Source organism: Melopsittacus undulatus, chromosome 1 (genome assembly GCF_012275295.1).
Source record: "Melopsittacus undulatus isolate bMelUnd1 chromosome 1, bMelUnd1.mat.Z, whole genome shotgun sequence".
NCBI classification, from domain to species: Eukaryota; Metazoa; Chordata; class Aves; order Psittaciformes; family Psittaculidae; genus Melopsittacus; species Melopsittacus undulatus.
The window spans coordinates 27,998,381-28,021,324 of NC_047527.1; the positions used below are offsets into that span (position 1 = coordinate 27,998,381).

The window sequence follows — 22,944 nt, forward strand, 5'->3', positions numbered from 1 at the left end:
ATTATTTCCAATGACACATATAATAAATAAAATAACGGAAAATACTATATAATGTATTAAATTGTGACACTGATCATAATGGTCTTGTTTGAATTAATCTGTAAATGAAGAAGTGCAATATCACCTGACTCTAAATATGGTAAAACAGTAAATCATGCTAATCATAAAAATAGCTTTTAGAAATATACATTTGTATACAGTGTTTCCCACACCTGTTAAATATGTCCTTCATATTATTATGATACAGTACATTGGCCTTTAAGACATCAAAATTAAAAAAATAATACCAATAATTAGCCAGAGAAAAAACACATTTACAATCTAAACCATAAAAATCTGACAATTGTACAGCTTAGAACATATAAGAAATGGAATTTCGAATATTTGAACAATAACGTCCATTTTAATAAGTTAATTGAATTTTCATACAAATTGAATCAAAGGTGTTGCTAGCCAGTAAGAAACTGCAGTTCACAATTTTCTGTGGGGAAGTCAGAGTTTCTCTTCTCAGCCTTCAGGGGGTTCACATGAGATATCTCATCACTTGATCTGTAGAAACTGAGAAATGAAATGTTCACTTTAGTATGAAGGCATAGAATTTCTTCCAGCAGAACTTCAAAAGGAAGCCAAGACAACACGGGAAAAGAGGGAAGAGTATGACTTGACTCTTTCACAAATCAGTCAAATATCAATAACCATCAGACTTTCCTACCTTAAACTTTAGAGGGCTAAAAGAAACTTTATGTACCTGCATCAGTGGACAATCAGGACTCTGCAATGATCTTTTAGACTGCATGGCCCAAAATTACCACACCGAATAAAGGAAGAGCTGTTGAGTCTGAGGTATACTTCCCCTCAATAATGCTATGCAAACAACTGCTGAATAATTTCTACTTTAGCATCAATAAATGTATCATAACTGCTTTGCAATGAAATGCTTTATTTGCATAATAGCATTCAATCTAAATAACTTGTATGTAGAATTCTTTTGTTTGATCCCATCACACTATTTCTATATCTTTTCTGGACCATTTACATTGTCTGTGTGCTTTCAACAATGCTTACAGTTACCAGATTGATGGATTGTCCCTAAATGGCTTTCCCTTTGACATCTATTTTATTGTTCTTGTGTACATGCCATAGGCTTTAATTATAAATGCTTTGATTTCTCTTGTTGTTTTACTAGCCACAGTGTGAAACTGCAAAAATTCAGTGTCAGCCAATACTTTTGAGGGTCATTCTTCTGGTAGAGGCTGGAGGCAGGCTGCATCTAAGAATCTAGGAGTCCTGCTATGTGACCCATTCATGTTACCAGCTTCAACTGGGCATTCAGTGATGATACAGGGGAGCACAAGGTATATCAGCTCCATCTACCCACAAGAAAACTGACACCAATTTCCCAATCACATCTGTCTGTAAGACTGACAGTAGAAAATGTTAACAGAAGTAGATGGTTTCTTTTTTTTTAAGTGAAATTTTCAACCTAAGTTGGTTCTTTTTACTTTTGACATGAAAAATATCTTTCTGCCAATTTCTTCTTCACATTTTTTTCTGCTTGTATCATTTCCTATGACTGAAACTGAAAACAGCTGACAAAACCTGCTGCACTTTTGATCAAAACCTGAAATATTCCAGAGGTTCTTTTCAGCCATTTCCTCCTTTTTCAATTTTAAATTTGTTTTAAATTTGCCATTTCTTTCCCAGATTTTTTTTTTGTAAAAAAAAATAATTATTTCTGTTAAAATTTCCATTCATTGAAAACCTGGTTTTGCAATGAAAAAGGTTTCATCAGAAACGTCACTGCCCTTTGAAGCAATCAGCCATCAGACTTCCCCCTTTGTTGCAAAGGAAGCACCAGATGTCTGGCCATACTCTTCATGGGTAACCAGGATTAAGGAGAAATGCTCATGCAAGAGATTCCAGAACTTTCTTCTTCCAGTTAAAATATCCTGAAACTATTATTCTCTACTTGCATAGGCAAAAATCTCTCTCCCATGTTTTTAGTTCCTGACACCTGAACAGGCTTAACTATATGAAAAAGATTTTTAAATTCTCCCTTTAAGTCTGAGAGATACGTAATGGTTGTTAAGTAGTTATTCAAGTAACAAGAAGTAAAAAAAAAAATCCCACTATACATCCTATTACCTCCAGAGAGGGTTTCTCTTTTCTACCCTTTTCTTCACCTATGCTTTCCTGTTCCATTATGCCATTATAAAAAGCAATAATTATACATCTAAAAGAGAGACAGATTTTCAAGGTATTTATTGAAGCTTTTTCTCTGCCATAAACCTTTCAAGTATTTACCTGTCACCAACACCAAAAGCTATTATTATGAAGTGTCACCGCTAACCATCTGGATCCAGCTCATCAGTGCTGTCCTTTAGAAACAATGATATAAATTTACTAACCCCACCAGTCCAAAATCTTGTGCTCTTCCTTCAGATCATGGGCTTGTTATTTGCCTCTTAAGGCAAATAATTTTAAAAGCTGACAAGAAACTTTAAAATTCAAAATAGTCAAGCTTTTATTTTCCATAGAATGACAGTAACCCAGGGCTATGATTAATCTAGTGTAATGCAATACTAATTTTATTCTATTTCCTTCTTCTGAATAGAGTGCAATTTATCAGCTGGCTTTATGGTAGTGCTGATGATATTAAAAAACCTCATGATGACTAACATATATTTTTTTAAACTTTTGGTTTTCTTCTGATTATATATATATATAAAATGTCCTAACACAACAAGGATGAACTGAATTACATTTAAGCCAGCAATATGTCTTTTATTTGATGCAGTTCTGACAGAAAACCACTTTAGAATGCATAATTTGAACATAATGCATTTTAAGAATTGAATATCCCAACTGAGCATACAGTCTTGGCAGCCATAGACAATATCAGAGAAACAGTATATACTGTCCTAATTGCCATTATAATCTCTGGAAACAGATGGAGATAGTTTGTGGAATATTTATTGGTTCATTTTCCACCTGAAATTATTTTTGTTTGTTTTTTTTTTTCCCTACCTAGGCAGCTTTTTCAGCATAAGTTACTGAAAACAGTCTTCTTACACATAAAACTGCATTTTAGTCTTCCAGAAATGCTCTTGCTACTGTTATTATAGTTCTAATATGATCCTTCCAGCATTTTTCCAGACTCAAATTGTACTAGATTAAATTAATTTTTACTTTGTATTGTTATCAAGTATATAACTTTGGAAAGCCAACATTAAATATTAAATACCTCACTAAATGAAAATGCAGTTCTACTTAATGGGCCTCAAACTATAATCACTAAAAATGATGGTGTAAATCAGGTAAAATTCAGTGAAGATCTGGAGTTTTCCATCTTGTCTTTTAGAGGTTTAACTGTTATATCACTTACCTTCTCTCAAAGCCTAGATAATTCCAGTCTGTAGACCTTTAAGAATGCCCTACATGTAAAGGACATTTTTTATGGGAAAGCCTGGCCATCAGATCACCTGCTAGGGGACCATTTCCTCTAATCTTTGTGCTTGTGGTCACCAAGCATGACTCAACAGGAATAGATTGTGTTCTGTATTTCTCTGAAAAGGCTTTTATGAGAAGGTAAGCTCAATGCATGGTAAAGACATGCAGACACCATTCTTTTCAAATGGGGTGGGCCACTCCCCAGCCACCCTAGGCAGCTGGAAGACATAATAGTGACTGCTTCTGTGGCAAGGGGGATGCTGCTGGTATTTCTAAACTTGTTCAGGTGGACTGTATTTGTCTCTATGAGTCTATGTAATACCAGGGAACAGTATTACATATTGTGCCTGTGAGCACATGCGCATGAACTCTGATAGTGAGCAAATCAACATTCTGACCAGTGAGTATCACACCAATAAAATGAATGCTTATAACAAAATTGTTTTAACACACTCAACTGGGATCTCTTGTTATCTCAAGCCTTCATGCCCCAGCTTGGGTGTTAGAAAGGACTGCCATGGTTTAACCCCAGCCAGCAACTAAGTACCACACAGTTGTTTGTTCATCCCACCCTGCTGTGGTTAGGGGAGGAGAAACGGAAGAAGGTCAAACCTACAAATTGAGTTTAAGAATTGAAATAAAGTCCAATATAATAACAAAATAAATAACACACAATAATAATAGGAAGAAGAGAGAAAGAGGAATGAAATTCAGGAAACACAGGTGATGCCCAATACAATCCCTGAGCAGTGACCAGTGGCTCCTGTCAACTGCTCCCTGTTTATATCCTGAAGACGATGTTCTATGTTATCCCTTTGGCTATGTTATCCCTTTGGCTAGTTTGTCATGGCTATGTGTCCCTCCTCAGGGAAAGCATGGGAAATTGAAAACTCCTTGACTTAAGGTGAGCAAGAACTAAAACATCAGCTGTGTATCCCAGCCAAAACCAGGACAGGGAGGCATGAGTTCTAATTTCTGCTAGTTGAATCCAAACAGGGCTCAGCCTCTTCCCTGCTCTGGTTCATTTGTTCTTCCTTACAATTCTGAAAAAGAATTGTACATAACCACAGGATATGTTCCCTGTTCCCCATAAATACCTAGTTTCCTTCTCACAGGCTTTATCGGAAAGGTTTACTTGACTTTCTCTACCATGCTCATCTTCCAGACCTGGTTGTACAGGAATAAATCTTATTGCTTGAGAACATAAATTCAGTGTATGTCCTTGGAAGGGAGTATTCAGAATGCATCATGACTAAATGACACAAAAGATGTGCATGATTAACATCTTCCCTTGTAGTACATTAACAAAATGTTTAGACAAAAGTCCCACAGATTATGGATGTTACAGAATTTACTGAATGGTTTACCCCACAATAACTACAAGCAATAAGAGCATCCAGTAAGCATATATATAAAAGATGTTAATCTGACAAAACGCATCTGGTTTTAAACAACTGATTGCTCTGAATATTTAATTTTTATAACATTAATCTTAGCAATTCCCAGAAAATGCAGCCAAGCAGTGGATGGATAGAGGACAATGCACATATCCACAGGAGTTTGAAACCCAAACCCTCAAATGTCCTTTCTTTTGATCTCCTGCCTCTTTTACCTTGCTAGACAAATTAATAACTGTAAGGGAGGCATCTGAAGCTAATTGTGCCAATTAGCTTGGTTTCAGGTAAAGTTGCATTTCTACCTCTGTCAGGGTTCTATTGAGTAGGAGATTTTATGCCTGTCACCTTCCCAGGTTGCTTCTGGTGTCTGACTAGGCTTTGGCAGCGAGTTATGTGAATGCCATACATCACTTTCTGCAAAACAAGTGTAAGCCTATTAAAATGCAGCTGATGCGTTGTCTTTTTGCTCAAACACTGGCCTTTGTACTTGCACTACCTCAAACTACAATTGTAGCATGATTGCTTTGATTGCATCTGATGCTGACTCCTACACTACAACTGAGAATACTGACTCTATGTCCACAGATGCCATTCATGTCCTCTAGGATGACATACTTTGTTTCATCTGTAATGCTTTCTTCAGATTATGAAATGTACTTTCTGTACAGCCGAGGAAGAGAAAAAATGAGTCTGATTGCAGAATTAACTTTTTTTGAAAAAGAAAACCTAATCATAGTTAGCTATTATTGATCCAGATATTTCCTTAAAAAAAGAAAAAATTAGGATGCATTGAAGAAGGTAGTAGTGCAAATTGCCATTCTGTTTATGTTCTATGTCTAGCTCAAGAAAATACCCTTCCTGTCTTTCAAGCAAGCAGCTCACTCTGAGTGTAAACCCCAGTAATTTATGTTTGTAAGGCAGCATGGGGGCTTGCACTTCTATTGGCTTTTACATAGCATTCGTCATCAGGAATGGAAAACCACAAGCAATGGACAGGGCTTACCAAGGAACCTTGAGTTTGTATTAGTTATTGTATTGACTTCACACCTGTGTTCATCTGAGATACTCCCTGTGCTTTGTCCCTTGATTTAAGGCATGAAATCTCTGATAAAGTAACAAGTTATATAGATGATTTAGTATAATGACCCCATATGAAATGTAAAAGCTCTGTTCAGTAGGTGTTAGTAGGGGAATGCAAACATGCTTATGGGTCTGCTGCTGTCATTTGTAACACCTGTAAAACATGACAGACAAAATTATGACATTAAAGCAAAACTTTTTATAATGAGCCAGTGATGGAATATTCACCGCCCATAACAAATAGAAGGAATTGTAGAGTTTGGCAAATATTAATAAAGAATAATTAAAGGAAGCAGTTGCACCTTCTCTAAACCTTTCTTTAAGTGATGAACCCTAATCATTATCTACGGTCCACTGTCAATCATACTCTAATTGCTGAAAACACTACAGAATTTTTTTTCTGTTCAGTGAACAGTTTAATTGCTTTGAAGTGTTAGTACTTATGTGAGTACATGTGAGAATGGCTGTTTTACTCATAAGTGAAAACAAACATATATCTTTGTATTAAACTGCTCTGTTTTACTTGTTGGCCTGATAAACATCAGCAGGAAGAATGAGTTATTCATATCAACATATTGACCAACAGATCTTTTCTTTCTCAGAGTCCTGTGTAGGCAGATTTGTGATGAACACTGCTGGTGTAGTGGCAGAGACAGGATTTAATATTTGGAGAGTGCCAGTGAGGACATGCTGCAGTTGAGATGATGCTCAGGTGTAAGGCTGAAGGAATAACTTTGGGTTTAGAGTCACTACTGTCACTTGAGAGCTTTTCTGAGAGGGACTATGAGAGCAGCAAGGAGGAGGCAGGAAAGGTGTGGGTCTGCCCATCTTGCAGAAACCCTGTGGATTTTCCTCCTACTTGATTGATTTTCACAGCAAAATATTCCTCTACAAGGTCCTTCATAGCAGTAGAAGACTCAGGGAATAATAGTGTAAATTCTGTTGATGGTAGGAGGGATCTGAAGCTGGAGGCATTAGAGCTTCTGCAGAGTGGGATGCAGGACCTTAAGCAGGAGAACGTGGAAGAGGTAGGAAATTGGGAAGGTGGTGCTTTTGCAGAACTCGCTGCCCTGAAGCCTGTACCCAGAATTCACTCACAAGGCTGCCTCACAGTGAGCCATACTACTACCAATACTCCATTTCATGTTCTCTCTTGGCTGGTAAAGCCAAACCAAATGCAATAAGGCCTCACTGATGCTGTCTGTGGAATTCCCTCAGCTTGTACCAGTATGCCTTGAGAACAACTCATCACCTTCTTGGGATCCAGTGCCAAATATAGAAAAGGTGAAGATATCCCACTTTCCTTTAATCCTGAATACAAGTGGATATTTGCAGTGATTTCCCAGAGGTATGACGCTCACTGGAGACAACTAGGTGTTTTGTGCTTTTTGGAACTGGGTCTGTTCCATGAGAAGAAAGTCTAACTGAGTCCTAGCAGGAGTGTTCTTTATCATTCTGAATGTTATGAAGGAAATGGCTTTAGAATGCAGGGTGCTATCAGAAAGCCCTAGAATAAAATTCCTACTGAATTAACCTCTGCTCAATGTGTGGAGTAGGAATTCCCCAGTGTGAGGTATTAGTATTCAATTAGTATTAATGCTGAAGGTAATAATTCCTGACCAACCAATGCCAAGGGTACAGGCTTGAAAACACAGCTTAAAGGAACTACTAAAACTTATACCCCGAGACCACTCATTATGTCTACAATTTAAGTAGCGTATTTTTAAAATACAAGGAAGTAGAAGCTTACTGGGAGAACTACTTTAAACTAATTACACAGAAAGCACCTGTTAAACTTTCCCAGTATTGCCAAATTAGAGTTTAGAGAGGTATCAAAAACCAAAGTGCACTGATGAAGGAAAAAGAAATTGTATGCAGTGATGGTAATGAGACCAGGAATGTCCTATCTAATCAACAAAAGATTCTTCGGTTACTTGGAGGCAGAAGTTTTACTCAACATAAAGACAAGGTGGAATGAGATAAAAAGCAAAGTAATAGAGAAGAAATAGGCAGGAGGGCTTGGAGGAAGCAGCTGGAAACATTTATGATGAGAAGACAGAGATACTGGGAAAGCTCAGGGTAAACCATAGGAAGGAGGAGGGTGATGAATCCAATAGTGATGCACAACAGATACTTAAATGGTAGCAATAGTGTACTGAACTAACACAGTCAACTAAGCATACAGGATGTAGAGTTACTTGTGAAAGACCTGGTTTGGGAATGTGATCCAGATGGAAATGACAATGGTAGCTGAGCCTATTTTAGACAGGTTTTCCTTGTTACTTTCCTGCAAAGTACTTATTTGACTGTTAAGTGCATCATAGTGCTTTTTTTTCATTATTTCAATATCATTCATTTAAAAATAAAAATTACAGAGCAGAATTGGGGACTTGGGCATATATTGTGGTCTAAAATTAATGTAGAATCACCTAGGAGCTGAGAAGGGATCCCTGAAAAGAGGAAACAGAAAATAATTTAGTCTTCTGATTCTTTATTTGCTGGGGCTGGAACACAACTTAGTAAATTTTTAAGATGTTATAAACCTGTATTATACTTCTAGAAATCAATATAAACAACAATTTTGAAACTTCAGATACACATATCAGCATAACAGGCTGGCTAGGATGGCATTTGATTAGCTTCCAAATCCCCAGTTTGGCAGACTGAGCTTGTTTTACTCCTCACTGATTGCCTTTTTGTTGAAATGGCAGTTACAGTTCTATTACCCTCTAAATAACTTCCCTTTTCTGAGGTCTGTAAATGCCTAGGTACAGATAAATTCAATCTGCCTTTCGTGTTTTGATATTAATGTTGCAGAAAATCTTCTTAGTAACACATTTATATTTTCTTCAAAAAATGAGACCTTTTGGAATAATTGGGTCAGTAACTGCAGTGGCTCTGTGATTTGTATTAAAAAAGGAAATAAACAAAATTTGTGTCGCTTTATATGTTAAAATAAAAACCTTTTGGCTTTTCAGTGTTTATCCCTCTTTACTTCCATGAAGAATTTCAGCAGAAGAATGTTTCCTCTGATGGTTTTTTATTCAGAATTCTTGAGGCTCAAGCATACTGATAAAGCCTGTGAAATGAGTGTTTTCTAGGGGAACTAAAGCTATCTATTTTCAAAGATGGACACACCAGGAAAAATGTTTGATGCATGACAATTGCTCAATTTCACCTAAATCTAAGAATTTGAGGATTAAGCTGATAGGCTCAAACCCATAGCCAAACTCAGACCCAATGGCTGGCCTGAGGCCTTAAAGAGGATCTTAGTGTCTCATTGAGAGCCTGGAAAACACCAGTGTGCCCTTTCTGTTCTCTCACCATGTTCTCACTATATCTTTTGCTATTGTTTTTTGTATCTGCACTAGGTTACTATTCTGATGCCTGTTCTCTCTTCACAGAACCAAGAAATGTTGGTTGCAAATAATGTATGAACCCAATCCAGCACCTTCCACAAGCCATCCAAAGTCTGCTGGAGTCAAGCAAAATATAGGGAGCTAAAAGAAGAGCTACTTCACCAGAATTAGTGAAAATTACATTGGCAAAAATATTCAGGAGTAAAGGCTGAAATCAGTCTTCATAGTTAAAGTGTTGAGTGACTTCAGTTAAATCTGATGTTTCTTTAGCAGCCATAAGTTACAGCAAAAACTTGTGATCTTTTTGATAAGCAACCTTCACCGGCTCCTTAAAAGACACCTAGGTTTGCTTCTGGATCTTTGGCTGCCCTCCTTCCTGTACTGTACACAGAGGCTGACTCTATGCTTATAAATTTTAGGAATTAAATCTCCCTGATGAGAGGAACTAATCTCATTCAGGCAGGTATTTTGTTTACATGTCTGAGAGAATTTTTGGCCTTATCAGACAGTATTATTCACTTTTGAACAAATTTACAGGTGGATGGTTTTGGTGTGTTGTTGTTTTGTTTTTTTGTATGTGTGAGTGTGGTATTGTTTTTGGTTTTGTTTGCTTGATTTTTTGTTTGTGGGTTTGTTTTGTGTTTTTTTTTGTTTTGTTTTTTGAATGCACAACTGTTGCTTTTGACAGTTGAAGCTGAGTCATTAAAATGAAATATTTTAATGTCTCAAAAATGTCAAGCACCATGGCTATCTTATTCTTACCTAAAAGTTCAAGATAAACACATAGTCCTACTTTAAGATTAAAAAAGAAAAAAAAAAGACCAACAAAACCCAAGCAACCCAAATGAACAATGAGTTCTATATAACAATAAATCTACTGACAGTGGGTCAACAAATAGCAGAGCACCTATTCCCACCAAACCAGAGAAAGCACCCAAGGTACTCTTTCAAAACACAGGTCTACAGCAAGTTAGTGCATAACCTTGACACTAAGTACTTAGACAATTTCTAAGAAGCATTAAAACGTATTAAGCAATAATCAGAAATTCTTTTATGTATCAGGTATATATAGCCAAGATGTCCTCCATGGTAGTGTTTCCAGACATGTTGCCAAACTTACATGAGGCTGTAAATCCCACACACAAGCCAATAATCTGTATTTGGTAAATAAGTGTACTTAGAACTAGCCTATTGCAGCACTGGGCTATGAAGAGCACTTGTTTCAGGTTGTCTAGGGTAGCCTAAATGCTAGAATTTCTGTGACCAGTTGTTACAGTGGGTCCCTGAGAATAAATTAATTAAAAAAAAAACCCTCCTCTATTTAATATTTATACCCATTTATTGTCTCAGAAAGGATGTACAGCATTTAAACTGCTGAACACAGGCGGTTCTGTTCTCAGTGGGATTTATGGAGTGCAGAAGGCACACAACTTTTTCTACTCTTGTATGTGCCTGGGCATTTTGTTGGAAGTTGCTGACAGGGTTTATTAATGGCTTTCAAATCCTGATGAGCTTGAAAGAGACCTCTCCAGAGTTGACTTGTTTACAGACAGACCTCAAAAAATTAGCCATGCTAATAATTCTTAGCAGAAAACACAGGAAGTTAAATGATGACTGAAAATTCAAGAAGGTTAAGACTGATGGCAGGGTGCAAAGAAAAAATAAGACAGTCATTAAAGAATATATTCGATGTTGTTCAACAGACAGAAATAAAATTTGCATTTTTCTTGACTGGGAAGCATATAATTTTTACAAGTTAAAACCATATATTTTGTTTATTCTCCTTTCATATATGCTTGCTCTAGGTGCAAAGGCAGCTAGTGGTGTGACCACAGAAAGAAGGGCTGAGTTAAATGCACATTTGATCTGCTGAGACATGCTGCCCCACCCACTGACCCTGTAGCAAAGCTGAGAATAAGACCCAAAATTCCTGATTCCCCATTATTTGCTTAAAAAAATGAAAAAAAAAGATAAAATAATGGTTGCAAAATAATTATATAATTAATTATATTATTTACATTATAATTTTTTAAATTGTTTTATGCTGGGTTTTATTTTTGAACTGGATACTATACTAAATCATATAGAGCAGATTCAGGGGAACAGAATCATAGAATAGTTTGGGTTGAAAGGGACCTTCAAAGGTCATCTGGTCCAACCCCCCTGCAATGAGCAGGGACATCTTCAACTAGATCAGGTTTCTCAGAACCACATCTAGCCTGGCCTTGAATGTCTCCAGGGCTGAAGCATCAGATGTGAAAGCTGAGGAAATGATATTACTCATTCATTTTACAGATATACAGTTGCAGTCAGGGAAATCTAGTAGACGCACAAAGTGAATGATAACAGTGCTTGCATTTTCCGCAGGTTCCTGTCTAATATATAGGGGATAGGATGTAAATAATAATTCATAATAATTAGAAAAAATATTATCTACTCAGTCAGAAATAACCTGGTTAAAACTCTTAACAACACTTAGGAAGTCTTCCTCTGAGAAATTGACTGCCAGGAGAAATGGGGAGAAGGAGCTGTTAGCAAGGCCTTTCCAATGACTCATACAACAGAATGTGAACAACAAATGTGTCTACTGTGCTATTGAATATATTAAATATAACAAAAGGGCATGTCAGGAAGTTTCTTACATTTTTTGATTTCATGACATGTCTTTACTACTTTCTCTACTTTTTCAGTCACAGGTTATTAGATTTACTGCAGCTTTGGAAGGTACAACACATTAGTATCTGTCGCGTATACTGCCACTAATGACTTTCTTAGCTTGCTCAAGTACAAACACCTTACAGTGATATTTATCAAATGAACACAATTTTTTATCAATTCATTTGTCTTAGAAATGAAGAGTTTCATGTTTCTCCTGATACTGAAAGCAAGATTTCAATGAAGTCCAAAATGTTCAGTGCACTGGAAAGACTAAATTTTGCTTTGTCTCAATGATATTTAAAGTAATCTAAATAAGATTTCTGGCATAATGTTGTTTCAGCCATTACCATTAATTAGAAGTTTTGTCCTCATTTTTTCCCTGTATAAGTGCACTCAGCAAGCTGCAAATTGTCACAGTAGTTATTGATCTTTTTGACATGCCTAATCAGCCTAATTCTGCTGATAGAAGAGTCAGTCTTATCTGCCCTGATGCTATTGACAGGAAAAAATTTATGCAAAAAGGCTATGAAAAATCCAGTTTAGTTAAAATAATGAATTAAGTACTATTAATCCTATCACATATTCACATATTTGATCAATCTTGTTTTTTCAGATAAGCACAATTGGGCTTAAACTACATGAAATTCATCAGACAAATTTTTATTCCTTTTCTATAGATATTTTTCTCTTCTGAGTATTTTCATTGTTGAATTCTCATGCAAAATAATGTAAGCAATGGAAGTTTCAATGTTTCATGCAGACTTGCTATAAAATTACTTTTATTTCCCTTTAGCTACATATAGCAGAGGTGTGACAGATGCACTTGACCCCTTATTAGTTCCAGCTCCACAGGAGTTGAAGGCCTGAGCCATAGCCATTCCAAGAACTCCTTTAGTTTCAGTCTGTTCTCTGAAAACTCACAAAGGAGCACAGGAGTGACACAGTAAGCATAGATGCATATGAACTTGGAACACTGATCACACAACAGAATGACTTTTCCAAGACAAGTTTATGAAGAAACAAGGAAAGTTGTGGGTACAAGGAGACTTGTGCACACCTTTTCCTTCAAATGCTTGACTACAAGCCAGCCACTTTATTCCATAAATAGGACAGCCTAAGTGAGTCTTCTTTGAGCTCTCCTGGCTAAGCTACCCGGTTGTGTGGCAGTGATCTCCCCTTGGGCTGGGACACATCTCAATGTTGCCCTTAAAGGCAGGGACACCTCTCAGTGTTGCTCCTAAATGCAGAGACACCTTTTACCAAAGGGAGATCTTTGGTAAGCAACCAATATTGTGCTAATCTTGTAGTCTGGTACTGAATCTTGTGACTTGGTAGCTTTGATTTTGACTTGGTAATTTTAATTTATGTCTTGGTAACTTTGATTTTATCTTGGTAGTTTTGAATCATTGTTCAAATATTTGTGCTGTACAGTAATAAAGTGAACCTTGACAATGAACTTTGTTAGGTCTCACTTTTACAACATCACATTAAAGCCACTTTTGATAATACCTTTGACAACAGTCTTTACAGTGATCTTTGACAACAGTCTTTACAGTGATCTAAATCACCCACTCACAACAAGAAGATGTCTTTCAATAATTTTAACCAAAGTACTACTTTGTTCCATTGATTTAAATAGTCTTGCATCAGTTCCTACAAGAAAGATAGCTATTATATCATACTGGTTTTAGTTTTGTATAATGAAATTCAGTGAACCAAGATGATTATCCTGAATTCTATAATTTTTTGTCTGTGGCAGTTTCTGGTATTTGTATTTGAAACATGATTCTCTATCAGATGCTAGAAATAAATCCGATGGTAGACTGAAAATAGGCAGTGCAGAGGTAGAGAAAAGGACAAGAGTAAGGAATGAAATACCCTAGAGAGGTAAATTTAACTGAAATATACTTAATAGAAAGGGGATTATAATTGCTGTTAAAATAACTGCTGTAAATCTATCTTGTAACCAGAACTGTGCCTTGTACAGTCATTGTACCTTTTGGGTTTGATACAATTTAATAAAAATGCTTCTCAAGACATCTCATTAATGAAAATCCCATCTAATGCTTGTGTGGCTTCATTATTTTTAATGTAGCTACACCAGTATAAAATCACAATGCTGCAACTTCAGATACCAGCCAGGAACCAACCAGAGTCTGATCTGAGTTACGACACTGTAAATCTATTATATTTGAAATCAGTGGGATCACATGCTCTACGAGAAAACAGTTTGCTGTACTGAATGCTTAACTACTGAACCACCGCTGTGCTATTATTATTATAGATATTTATTATGAAAGGCTGACAGTTTGATGGAAACTATTATTCTCAGGCAATGTAATATAGATGTGAGTGCTTATGTATAACTCACTCCAATTAATTAGCTTGTTGGTATTTTATTAAGCATTAGCTGAAACTGATTTTTTTTTCCAAAACTATGATACTTCAAGTTTTCAGCTAATTAATCGAATGCCATCTTTGTTATTTACAAGGAGATTGCAATGATAAATTACAGTCAATTTTGAGACAGTGCTTCCTCAATGATTGACTAGTGCCACCTGAAACAAGTTCATAGAAGTTATATGAAATGCTCTAGGTTGTCCAGCTGCTAAATCAGCAGCAGAAGGAAACCGCCACACGCATTATTTCTGAAATGCTTTGTCTGCATGCTCTCAGCCACACCACACACTGCTAATGCTGCTTTCAGTGAGAAGATTTTTAGAGATGCTGCGGCCAAGTTGCCTTTTAAATATCAAAATGTGTATTGGACTGTGCTGCAAAGGTGATTTTTCTGTTCTCCACTGTGCAGCCACAGGAATAAGATGAGGTTATTTGCTTTCCTTCCCACTCCTTTCAATTTAAAGCCATGACAGGCACCTGAAAACTGCTTGATATCACTGATGACTTGAGTTCCAATGATTTGTGGCTTGTTTGTAATTTGTTTGTGAGGTGAATTTAGTAAACATGAAGATCTTCACTGGAGTTTGTTTCCTGGAAGGAAAGAAGGGAAGCTGTGTAGGTGTGTTGCTTTTTTCACAGCACTGTTAGGGGACAGTTTAAGCAATAAGAGCGGATGTGGTCACACTAGGAAGGAACACAAAGGTTCTTAATTCACTGCAGTCAGAAACTGTTCACTGAGAGGAGTGGATACTGGATTCAGTAAAATCTGGGATAACCAGCTACTTGGTTGGGGTTTTTTGTTTGTTTGGGGTTTTTTTTGTTTGTTTGTGGGTTTGGTTTTTTTTGTTTTTTGGGTTTTTCTTGGCTTTTTTTTTTTGGTTGGTATTTCTTTTATCTGGAAGGAGCAATGGAAACAGATCTGAAGTTTCCATCCACTCCAGCTACTTCTGATGGTCAGTTAAGTGACAGGAGTTGTAGAATAAGCCCAGGAGCTACATTCCAAGCTAATGATTACTTTATATATATATATATATATATATAAATATATTATTACATACCCTTGTACAAGGGGAAGTGGAAAGCCAACATGTAAGACCAGGTGGATGAGAAGGAGATGGCACCCACGACTGAACAAGTTGAAGTCAGCTATTTGACAAATCTGTACATATCTGGATCATATATCTGAAATCACCATTTAAAGAACTCTTCAGTATGTCAATGCAGCAAGAGTCTTTGGGGATTTTTCTAAAAAGCCTCAAGTTGGAGTTTCTGCAGCACTGGAGACACTTACTGAGACACATTTGTGAGCAAACAGTTGATACAAAAGACACCCAGGAGGTGATGTTTGATGAGTGCAGCAGATACTTCAAATACAGCATATCTTGAATTAGAGTTCAGATGGGCAATCAAGTTATTGTGGCATAAAACTTTTTCACACTTCAGCTGAGCCATAATGACTATTTGTGGGTGTGTCTGTAGTCCTTTGAAAATTACAGTGCAGGGACAAACAACGTCCTGATCTAAATGGTGGATGAAGAAAGTGTGCAGCTGTTGAATGTGATAACACTTTGTGTGTGCAGCCAGGCAGGTAAATGAAGAGGCTTAAGCATCCTTAAATCCATGCCTGACTTAGCTCAGGCAGCAGGCTAAACTACTTCTCATTTCTTCACAGTTGGTCTTGGCTGAAAGCAGGCATGGGGACAGCTGCTGTTGCTCAGTTAATGTGCAGTTAACCTGTTCCTCCAAATAGACAGCATATGAACTTAGAGAACTGTTCCTACCACCTAAACCCACAGCATACATTCTGCATAGTCATTTCCTTTGAAAGTTAAAATTAAATATCAAGAAATATACTTTTGAATCTTCTGGTGCAGAGATGCAGACCCACATACACAGGTTCAGAGGCTCCATTCTGGCAGTATCTGGACTCCGGCAAAGGGTCTGTCCTTAATGAACACTTCCCTTCACTGACAGCCTCAGGGCTCATCACAGGGGAAACAAAAAAAGATAACAGTATTGTGTTCAGCAAAATGAGTCCTGCAGCGGGTTCTTGGCAAATGGCTATGCTGAAGATTTACAGCTAAATATGGAGCACTGAGAAAAAGGTTAAGCTCTAAGTTCAAGTCATGTTCCTCTTTCCTTCTAATAATATTTTTCAGACTTGTGGACTCAACAACTAATTTTGATGCTGAAGTGACTTCAGAACATTAGCTGTGCCCACTTCAAATTTTCTTCTATTTGCTCTGCTGCTCTTAGTGGTGAAAGAAAAGATTTTTTTTCATGATCACCCTAAATCCCTTTAGCTTCATATTTGGAAAAGATTAAAGATTTCATTTAAAAATGCATTTTGGAGGGGTATTTCTTATTCTGAGTACTCTGGTTATGATTTCACACATGGAAAGTTCGTCCTAATTGTTTTTCACATTTAACACTCTTCATGCTTAAAAGAACAGTGCTAAAAGTGAAACATTTTTTCCTCAAATGAGTTGCAAGTGGCTTCATTCAAAATTGGCACATTTGCTATTAGTCAGCTCTTTTTCTTAAATAACTGAATTTTCATAAAACAGGAGAACATCTGTTAGGACTTTTTATCTTATAGCAAGCTTACTTATCGTCTATTTTACTTTTCACTTAACAGAAGGTGATGCCAGATAGCAGGGCACAAAACAGGTAGAGGCAGATTGAAATTCCAAGTATTCCTAATGGAATTAATTATATATTTGACAGTATCCTGGTTGACTTTCCAGTCATACAGCTATCAGTGGTTGGAGTAGAAAGTAAAACTTACAGGAACTGGCCATTATATCTACATAAATATATGTAAGTATAAGGGCAAACTATCTAAATTACAATATGCATCACAAACTACCAGCTTCTGATTTTAACAGTACTGGCCAATGCTGCCAAGAATTTGGGTAGAAACTGTAGGGCAAAGATGCATAGTTCAATTTATAATAGCTCTCTGTGGGAAACACCCATTGCCTGAGATTTCTTTGAAGTAATCCTTTGTAACTCAATCCTTTATCCCATCAATAGCAGGTTTTCATTCACTCATCTCCCTAGGCTTTGCAAAACAAAGAAAGTGTTAATATCCTATCATAGCAGGCATGAGGTGAAGCAGCCTCTTCCAAAGCTTGAGGAAAATGGCAAGGGAGGATGAAAAGCATAAGGAATTTACATCAGTGACAGTCTTGGTTCAGAGCTTTTAAGTCTACAATATTGCCAGCTTCTTGGTTAGAGGGTCCGTTCCACCAGGGAAGGTGGAAGGCATGAAGCTGAATGGCTCCACTGCCCTGGCACTGGGACGGGCTGCACATGACCAAGACAATGCATGTGAGCGCTCTTCCTCAGCCTTTCTTTGCTACCACCATGTCAGGGTCGGAGGTATCTTTCATGAGTGCAGCAGTGCAAAGCAGAGGACACCACTCTCCATGTGCAGTCACCCACCTCCTTGTAGAGCTTAAGGGGCTCAGTAATGTCATGCAGGGAAACTGAAGCTGCTTCTTCCCCATGTTTTAGTTACGTGGCTCAGACCTCTTTGTCTTTGGAGCTGTATCTGCAATACACTGTACTTCAAGTAATTCCATAACATAAATGTTGGAAAGGCTTTTTAACTTGAAAGCATTGGTGTGCAAATGTGGCTGTGCCAATTGCAGACTTTCACTGCTAATGAAGTCTTCCCATGCTGCTTGCTTTTTAGAAACTTTCCTGCTTAAGCCTTTGCTAGATGAAAAATTTCTTCTGTAGGTATATGCTGAACATGTCATACCCACAGGGTAAAATGACAGCACTGAACAGTCAGAGGCTAATATACTGTTAACTTCCCCCTTTAATTGTCTGCAGCATGGAGTGTGACATCTAACTAGTGCAAAACCCACCAGTCTTGTAAAACTGTCTTCAACCCCTATTGCTAATATCACTTCAGCAGGTATTAGCCATGGTGGGATATTATATTTACAACTATGTGTTCATTACTAAATTTCAAATTCCTACAAAATCAGAGTGTCAGCTTCTTACAGAAGTCCCTCATATCTGTACAGGAGAACCTGCTCCTTTGAAAAGAAGCGATACTGTCATCCATTCTACATGCATGTTAAAAGATGAGGGGATTCAGGTTGTACTAGCTTCTTCTAGTTATAATTCTATTCAGGATTTCTAAATTCAAGAAGGCCTTGTGCTAGTTAAAGGGACACAAACCCTCAAATTAGCAGTAGATTTAAAATGTGTTTACAGTAAGAGGTATAAATCACTGGTTATTCATGTGACTTGTTACTCCAGACTTGGTTCAGCTCTGCCCATTACTGACTGACTTCTATTGGCTTCACTGAGTGATTTTTACAGTGCACACATGATTAACTGTGTATTAAAAAGCAAGCAAGAACAATGACACTGAGCAACAGAGGTGATTTCTGCTCACAGCAGAATATGAAAGACAGGAAGAGAGAGGGAGTATATTAGCCTAAACCAGTGTGACTGACCCATGCTTACTTGAAGAATGAATGTATAAACATAAATTTGACTTTCCAAATATTTTTCTAGTGTTGTTCTAGAAGAACTTGGAAGTTTGTCAACATGATGGGCATTTCATGAAAGGTGCAGTCTCAGGCTAAAAGCACAAATATTTCTTAGCCAAATGTTTCTTAAGGAAAAAGCCTTCCATCAAAATAATCTGCAGCTGCCAACACAGCCTACAGAAGATATACATGAAAGACAGGGACTGAGAACTATTGGGGAGCACATGTTTTCTAATGAGAAAGTTCTGCATTCTAGAATCTTCTTTAATTTTGAAATGCTCCAGTTAGAATAAAAAATACCAGAATGTTTTCCTTTATCTACATTTTAGTAAATATAGAATAATAAATGTAAACCAATTTAAAGTATATTCAATTTCCTTCCTAAAATCACCAAGTGTGGTAAAATATATTTTTCTTACTTATTATCAAAGGGCCCTATGCTTAATTGATGCTACAGTGTATGAAGAATGTAGGATTTGGCTCTAGTGAATAACAGTGCTGTTGTGAGTTTATTTTTTTAACCCATACTGCTGTTTCTCTGTGGTTACTTGTAGCAACTGCATAGACAGATATAATCATGGTATGATTATTCCTTACCAGCTCATTGCTGCCATCCTCATCAAAATCCTCCTCTATCCCATCAGTCATATCTTCTCCATCCCCATCTGCATCTGGCCCTCCTTCAATTGGCTCTTCCGTAGAATTATCTGCATTCTCTGATATGCATTCCTCTTGAATCAAATCAGCATTATCTTCCATTTGTTTCTTTTGAGCTTCTGTAAGGAAAACATACTCTATAGAGATTCAGTAACCTTCCCTATTGGTGGCAAAGAAAAGTGCTCTGAGGAAGAAACCTAAGCTTCCCCTTTCCAGATGTGCTAGCTTTGTAAAACTCAGTGTGTTAATATCTACCAGGCAAATATGATAAACCCCCTTGTTTAAAAACCATAATGCATAAGTCAATCTAGTGCAAACATGCTCATCTGTCCCATGCAGTGGCTGAAGGTGTGATTTACCAGTGGATCCAGCTTTCAAATTTTCTGGACTTTGCCTTGGGAATTCAATTGGCATAGTCACTATATATTTATTTATTTGCAGCCAATGAGAAGTACATAAATCTCTATGCTCTGAGAAGTGGAAGGCTGTTAATTTCAAATGAGTGAACAAAGATTTGCATAAATTTATTGTGAATATATCTCAACAACCACACAAATCAAATCCTTCTAGACAACTGAACATTTTCTTTATATTTTACATACGGACTAAAGCAGCTGTTTCTCCTTGTTGGTATAATGTACGAGGTAAATGGAGAATGCCCCTTCCAATTACCCAACTATAGGCTTCCCATAATTTCTGCAAGGCTGTGAAAAGTAAGACCATATCCGTGGAGGCCCAGAGGATCTGTTCCACTTGGTTTAGCTCAGATAGCTGCATTGTTGTGAATATGCATTGTAATCCTGGATACGTTAAGGAATTTCATCCAGCCAGCAGAAACCCAGAGGAGGATTGAGGGAGGAATGACAGATACAGTGGCCAGAAGAATGGTTTGAGGGACTAATCTTATTCTTATGCACATCAGGAGTTAGATGAAGAGCTTTATGTATTCAAAGTGAATGTGGGCCAGAGAATTGGTTGCATGTAGCTGAAATGCCAATGTCTTTTCAGTCTGAGAGTGACAGTATCCGTCAATAAACAAATTTATAGAACAAAACCATATATTTCTTTGTTAGATTAACTGTTCTATAATGCTAGTAGTACATCACCTATCTTGTTGGATAGCCGATGAATCTGAAGATTCCCTGAGAAGCTCTGTATTTTTCAGCTCTATGAATATATTATTATTTTACTATTAACTATTACCAACTGCACATAATATTCAAATCTGCTCATTTTTTTATCATAGTCTTAAATCAAGAAGTTTGCTTTCCCTTCTTCCTGTGCACATGTATTTTGCAACTTATTTTCATCTCTTCAGTCTGTTAGTCTCTAGTCCCTTGTTTTCAAATTCATTAGCTGAAGACATAGAACAATTGAGCTTTTATCCCTTAGTCATGCAATTTCTTCAGAAAGATTCTTGGACTTAAAGAATAAAAGTAATCTTAGATAACTGCTTCAACAGTAGTCACACACAGTAGTAGAAGATTCAGCCTGTGGAGCCCCATAATCTATGTGTAAGGTGGTCTAGAAAATACCATGCTAGTTATAAATTATTATGTTACCTGTCCTATTGCACAAGGAAAAATGGATGTAATCAGCTATGTCTATGTCCTGCCATGCCACCTTCTGTTTCAAGTCACTTTTGAGATTAACCCATCTGTGGCAGTGACACACTGAATCAACTTTGGTCAAAGCTTTCAAAAAGGTTCCTGAAATTATGGACTTTATACTTTTGAATGGGAAAACTCTTAGGATACAACTGCTAAAAAATTAGGTCACTCGGTTAATTTTCTGAATGAGAACATACACTGGCTTCTTCAGAAGAGTACCAAATACTGGCTCAGCATCTAACTCTCGGGCTCTTCTGAAAAGCTAACCCTACCTTTCAGCATCTCTGATATTACAGGGACAATATTTTCCTTTAATAAATTTACTTTTTTTTTCCCACATCAGAACACCTTCTTATCCCTGGCTTCGTAATTCAGATTTTTACAAAGAAGCTATTCCTGAAATTTCCCTATAGAGAGGAAATCCTATTATCTGTAGTCCCCTACTGCAGTGGTCATTTAATAGTGAAAGATAGAACATCAGTTATAAGTTTTCACACAGCTGTAGAACAGTAATCAACGTATGCACTGAAGTTCTCCCGCTTGTCTGCTTAATGCATCACATTCTTCCAGATGTATAACTTTAAAGATTAATAATTAAATATTCTTTCTGAAAGAGATGCAAACTTAAAAACCAAAAGGGCAAGATAATGTCTCATTTTTTTGTTGTGTGTAAATGAGACATAGATCCTCTCTCTGATCCCAGTCTAATGAGGCCACACCTTCTGGCAGAGTAAAGTAAGAAATAATATTGTGAAATCATAGAGAAGGAATAAAATCATCACACATTTGACACCATAAATGAAATAGTTTAGCTATTAATGTAGCTTTCTTTTTAAGCTGAGGAAGCAATCATCTGCAGACTAATCACCCAGGCTGCATAACCCTCTTTATCAGCTCAGGAGACGTAAATGGGGAACCATGCTTACTTGTCTCTCTGAGGTGTTTTTTCTCCTCATACCCTCTGATAGGAAAAGAAATATGAGGGATAGGTTCTGCACCTGATGTTTTAAAACATCAACAATTTGAAACCAGTTTTTAATCTCCAGGGATATTATGCAATGCTTGTCTTCAAAAGGCATAATAGTATGATTCAATACAAATCAACTTTTCCCTCTTTGAGCTGATTTCTATTTAAATGAGTTCAATACAGTCCTTTAGCAAAAATGAAAATTGGGTATCAAAGTACAGTAAGATGCAGGTTGTTTTGCATAGTAATGAATTTTATATAAAAGCTACCTGAAGTAGGGATGCACCATCTCAGAGCATTTCGGTATGCAAGTGATTCAAAGGAGTGCCTTGCAATTACATCTTCACTGATTAAACAAACTTTTATCTAACTTGCATAAAGTACAAAACAAAATATAATGAATACATATTGCGCATGGTTTTCCTGGAAGAGATAATCACATTTTGTACTAATGGTTTACCTTAGACTTGCAAAAAAGCACTCAACTTATTTTATGGGATAAACTATAAAAGCTGAGGAATTGGTTCTTGTCTATCAACTTAGAAAATGATTGTAAATAAAAGGCTGAGGGTTCTTCAGAGCTGATTTTGGTTTTCTGTTTAGTTTTGCTTGCGATTTTATTTACTTGTTTGTTTATTTGGGTTTTTTTATTTGCTAACCACAAAATATTTTTCTGTAATGTTCTGCCTTAGGAAGATGTTCATTAGAGCTACTTCTAAATGTGAGAGGAGGTTCAGAGAGGTACTTCCACAATAGATCAGGAAATAGTGCAGGCACTTGGGAACAGGAGGGACTCAGATCTAAATATCCATTTTGCTTGCATCATGCTCAAGAACCCAAACTGATAATTCC

At 36.9% G+C, this 22,944-nt stretch overlaps 1 protein-coding gene across 1 annotated transcript in view; it reads right to left on the reverse strand.

Annotated features, from left to right (window-relative positions):
- Nucleotides 1-452: 452 nt before the first annotated feature.
- Nucleotides 453-22,944, reverse strand: part of RALYL (RALY RNA binding protein like) — a 107,512-nt gene continuing 85,020 nt past the window's right edge. The window contains exons 8-9 of the mRNA XM_005150833.3: nt 19,456-19,634; nt 453-558 (exon numbers count right to left, since the gene is read on the reverse strand). Coding sequence (XP_005150890.1) covers nt 541-558; nt 19,456-19,634 — 197 coding nt within the window. The 3' untranslated portion in view covers nt 453-540. The remainder of the gene's footprint in view (nt 559-19,455; nt 19,635-22,944) is intronic.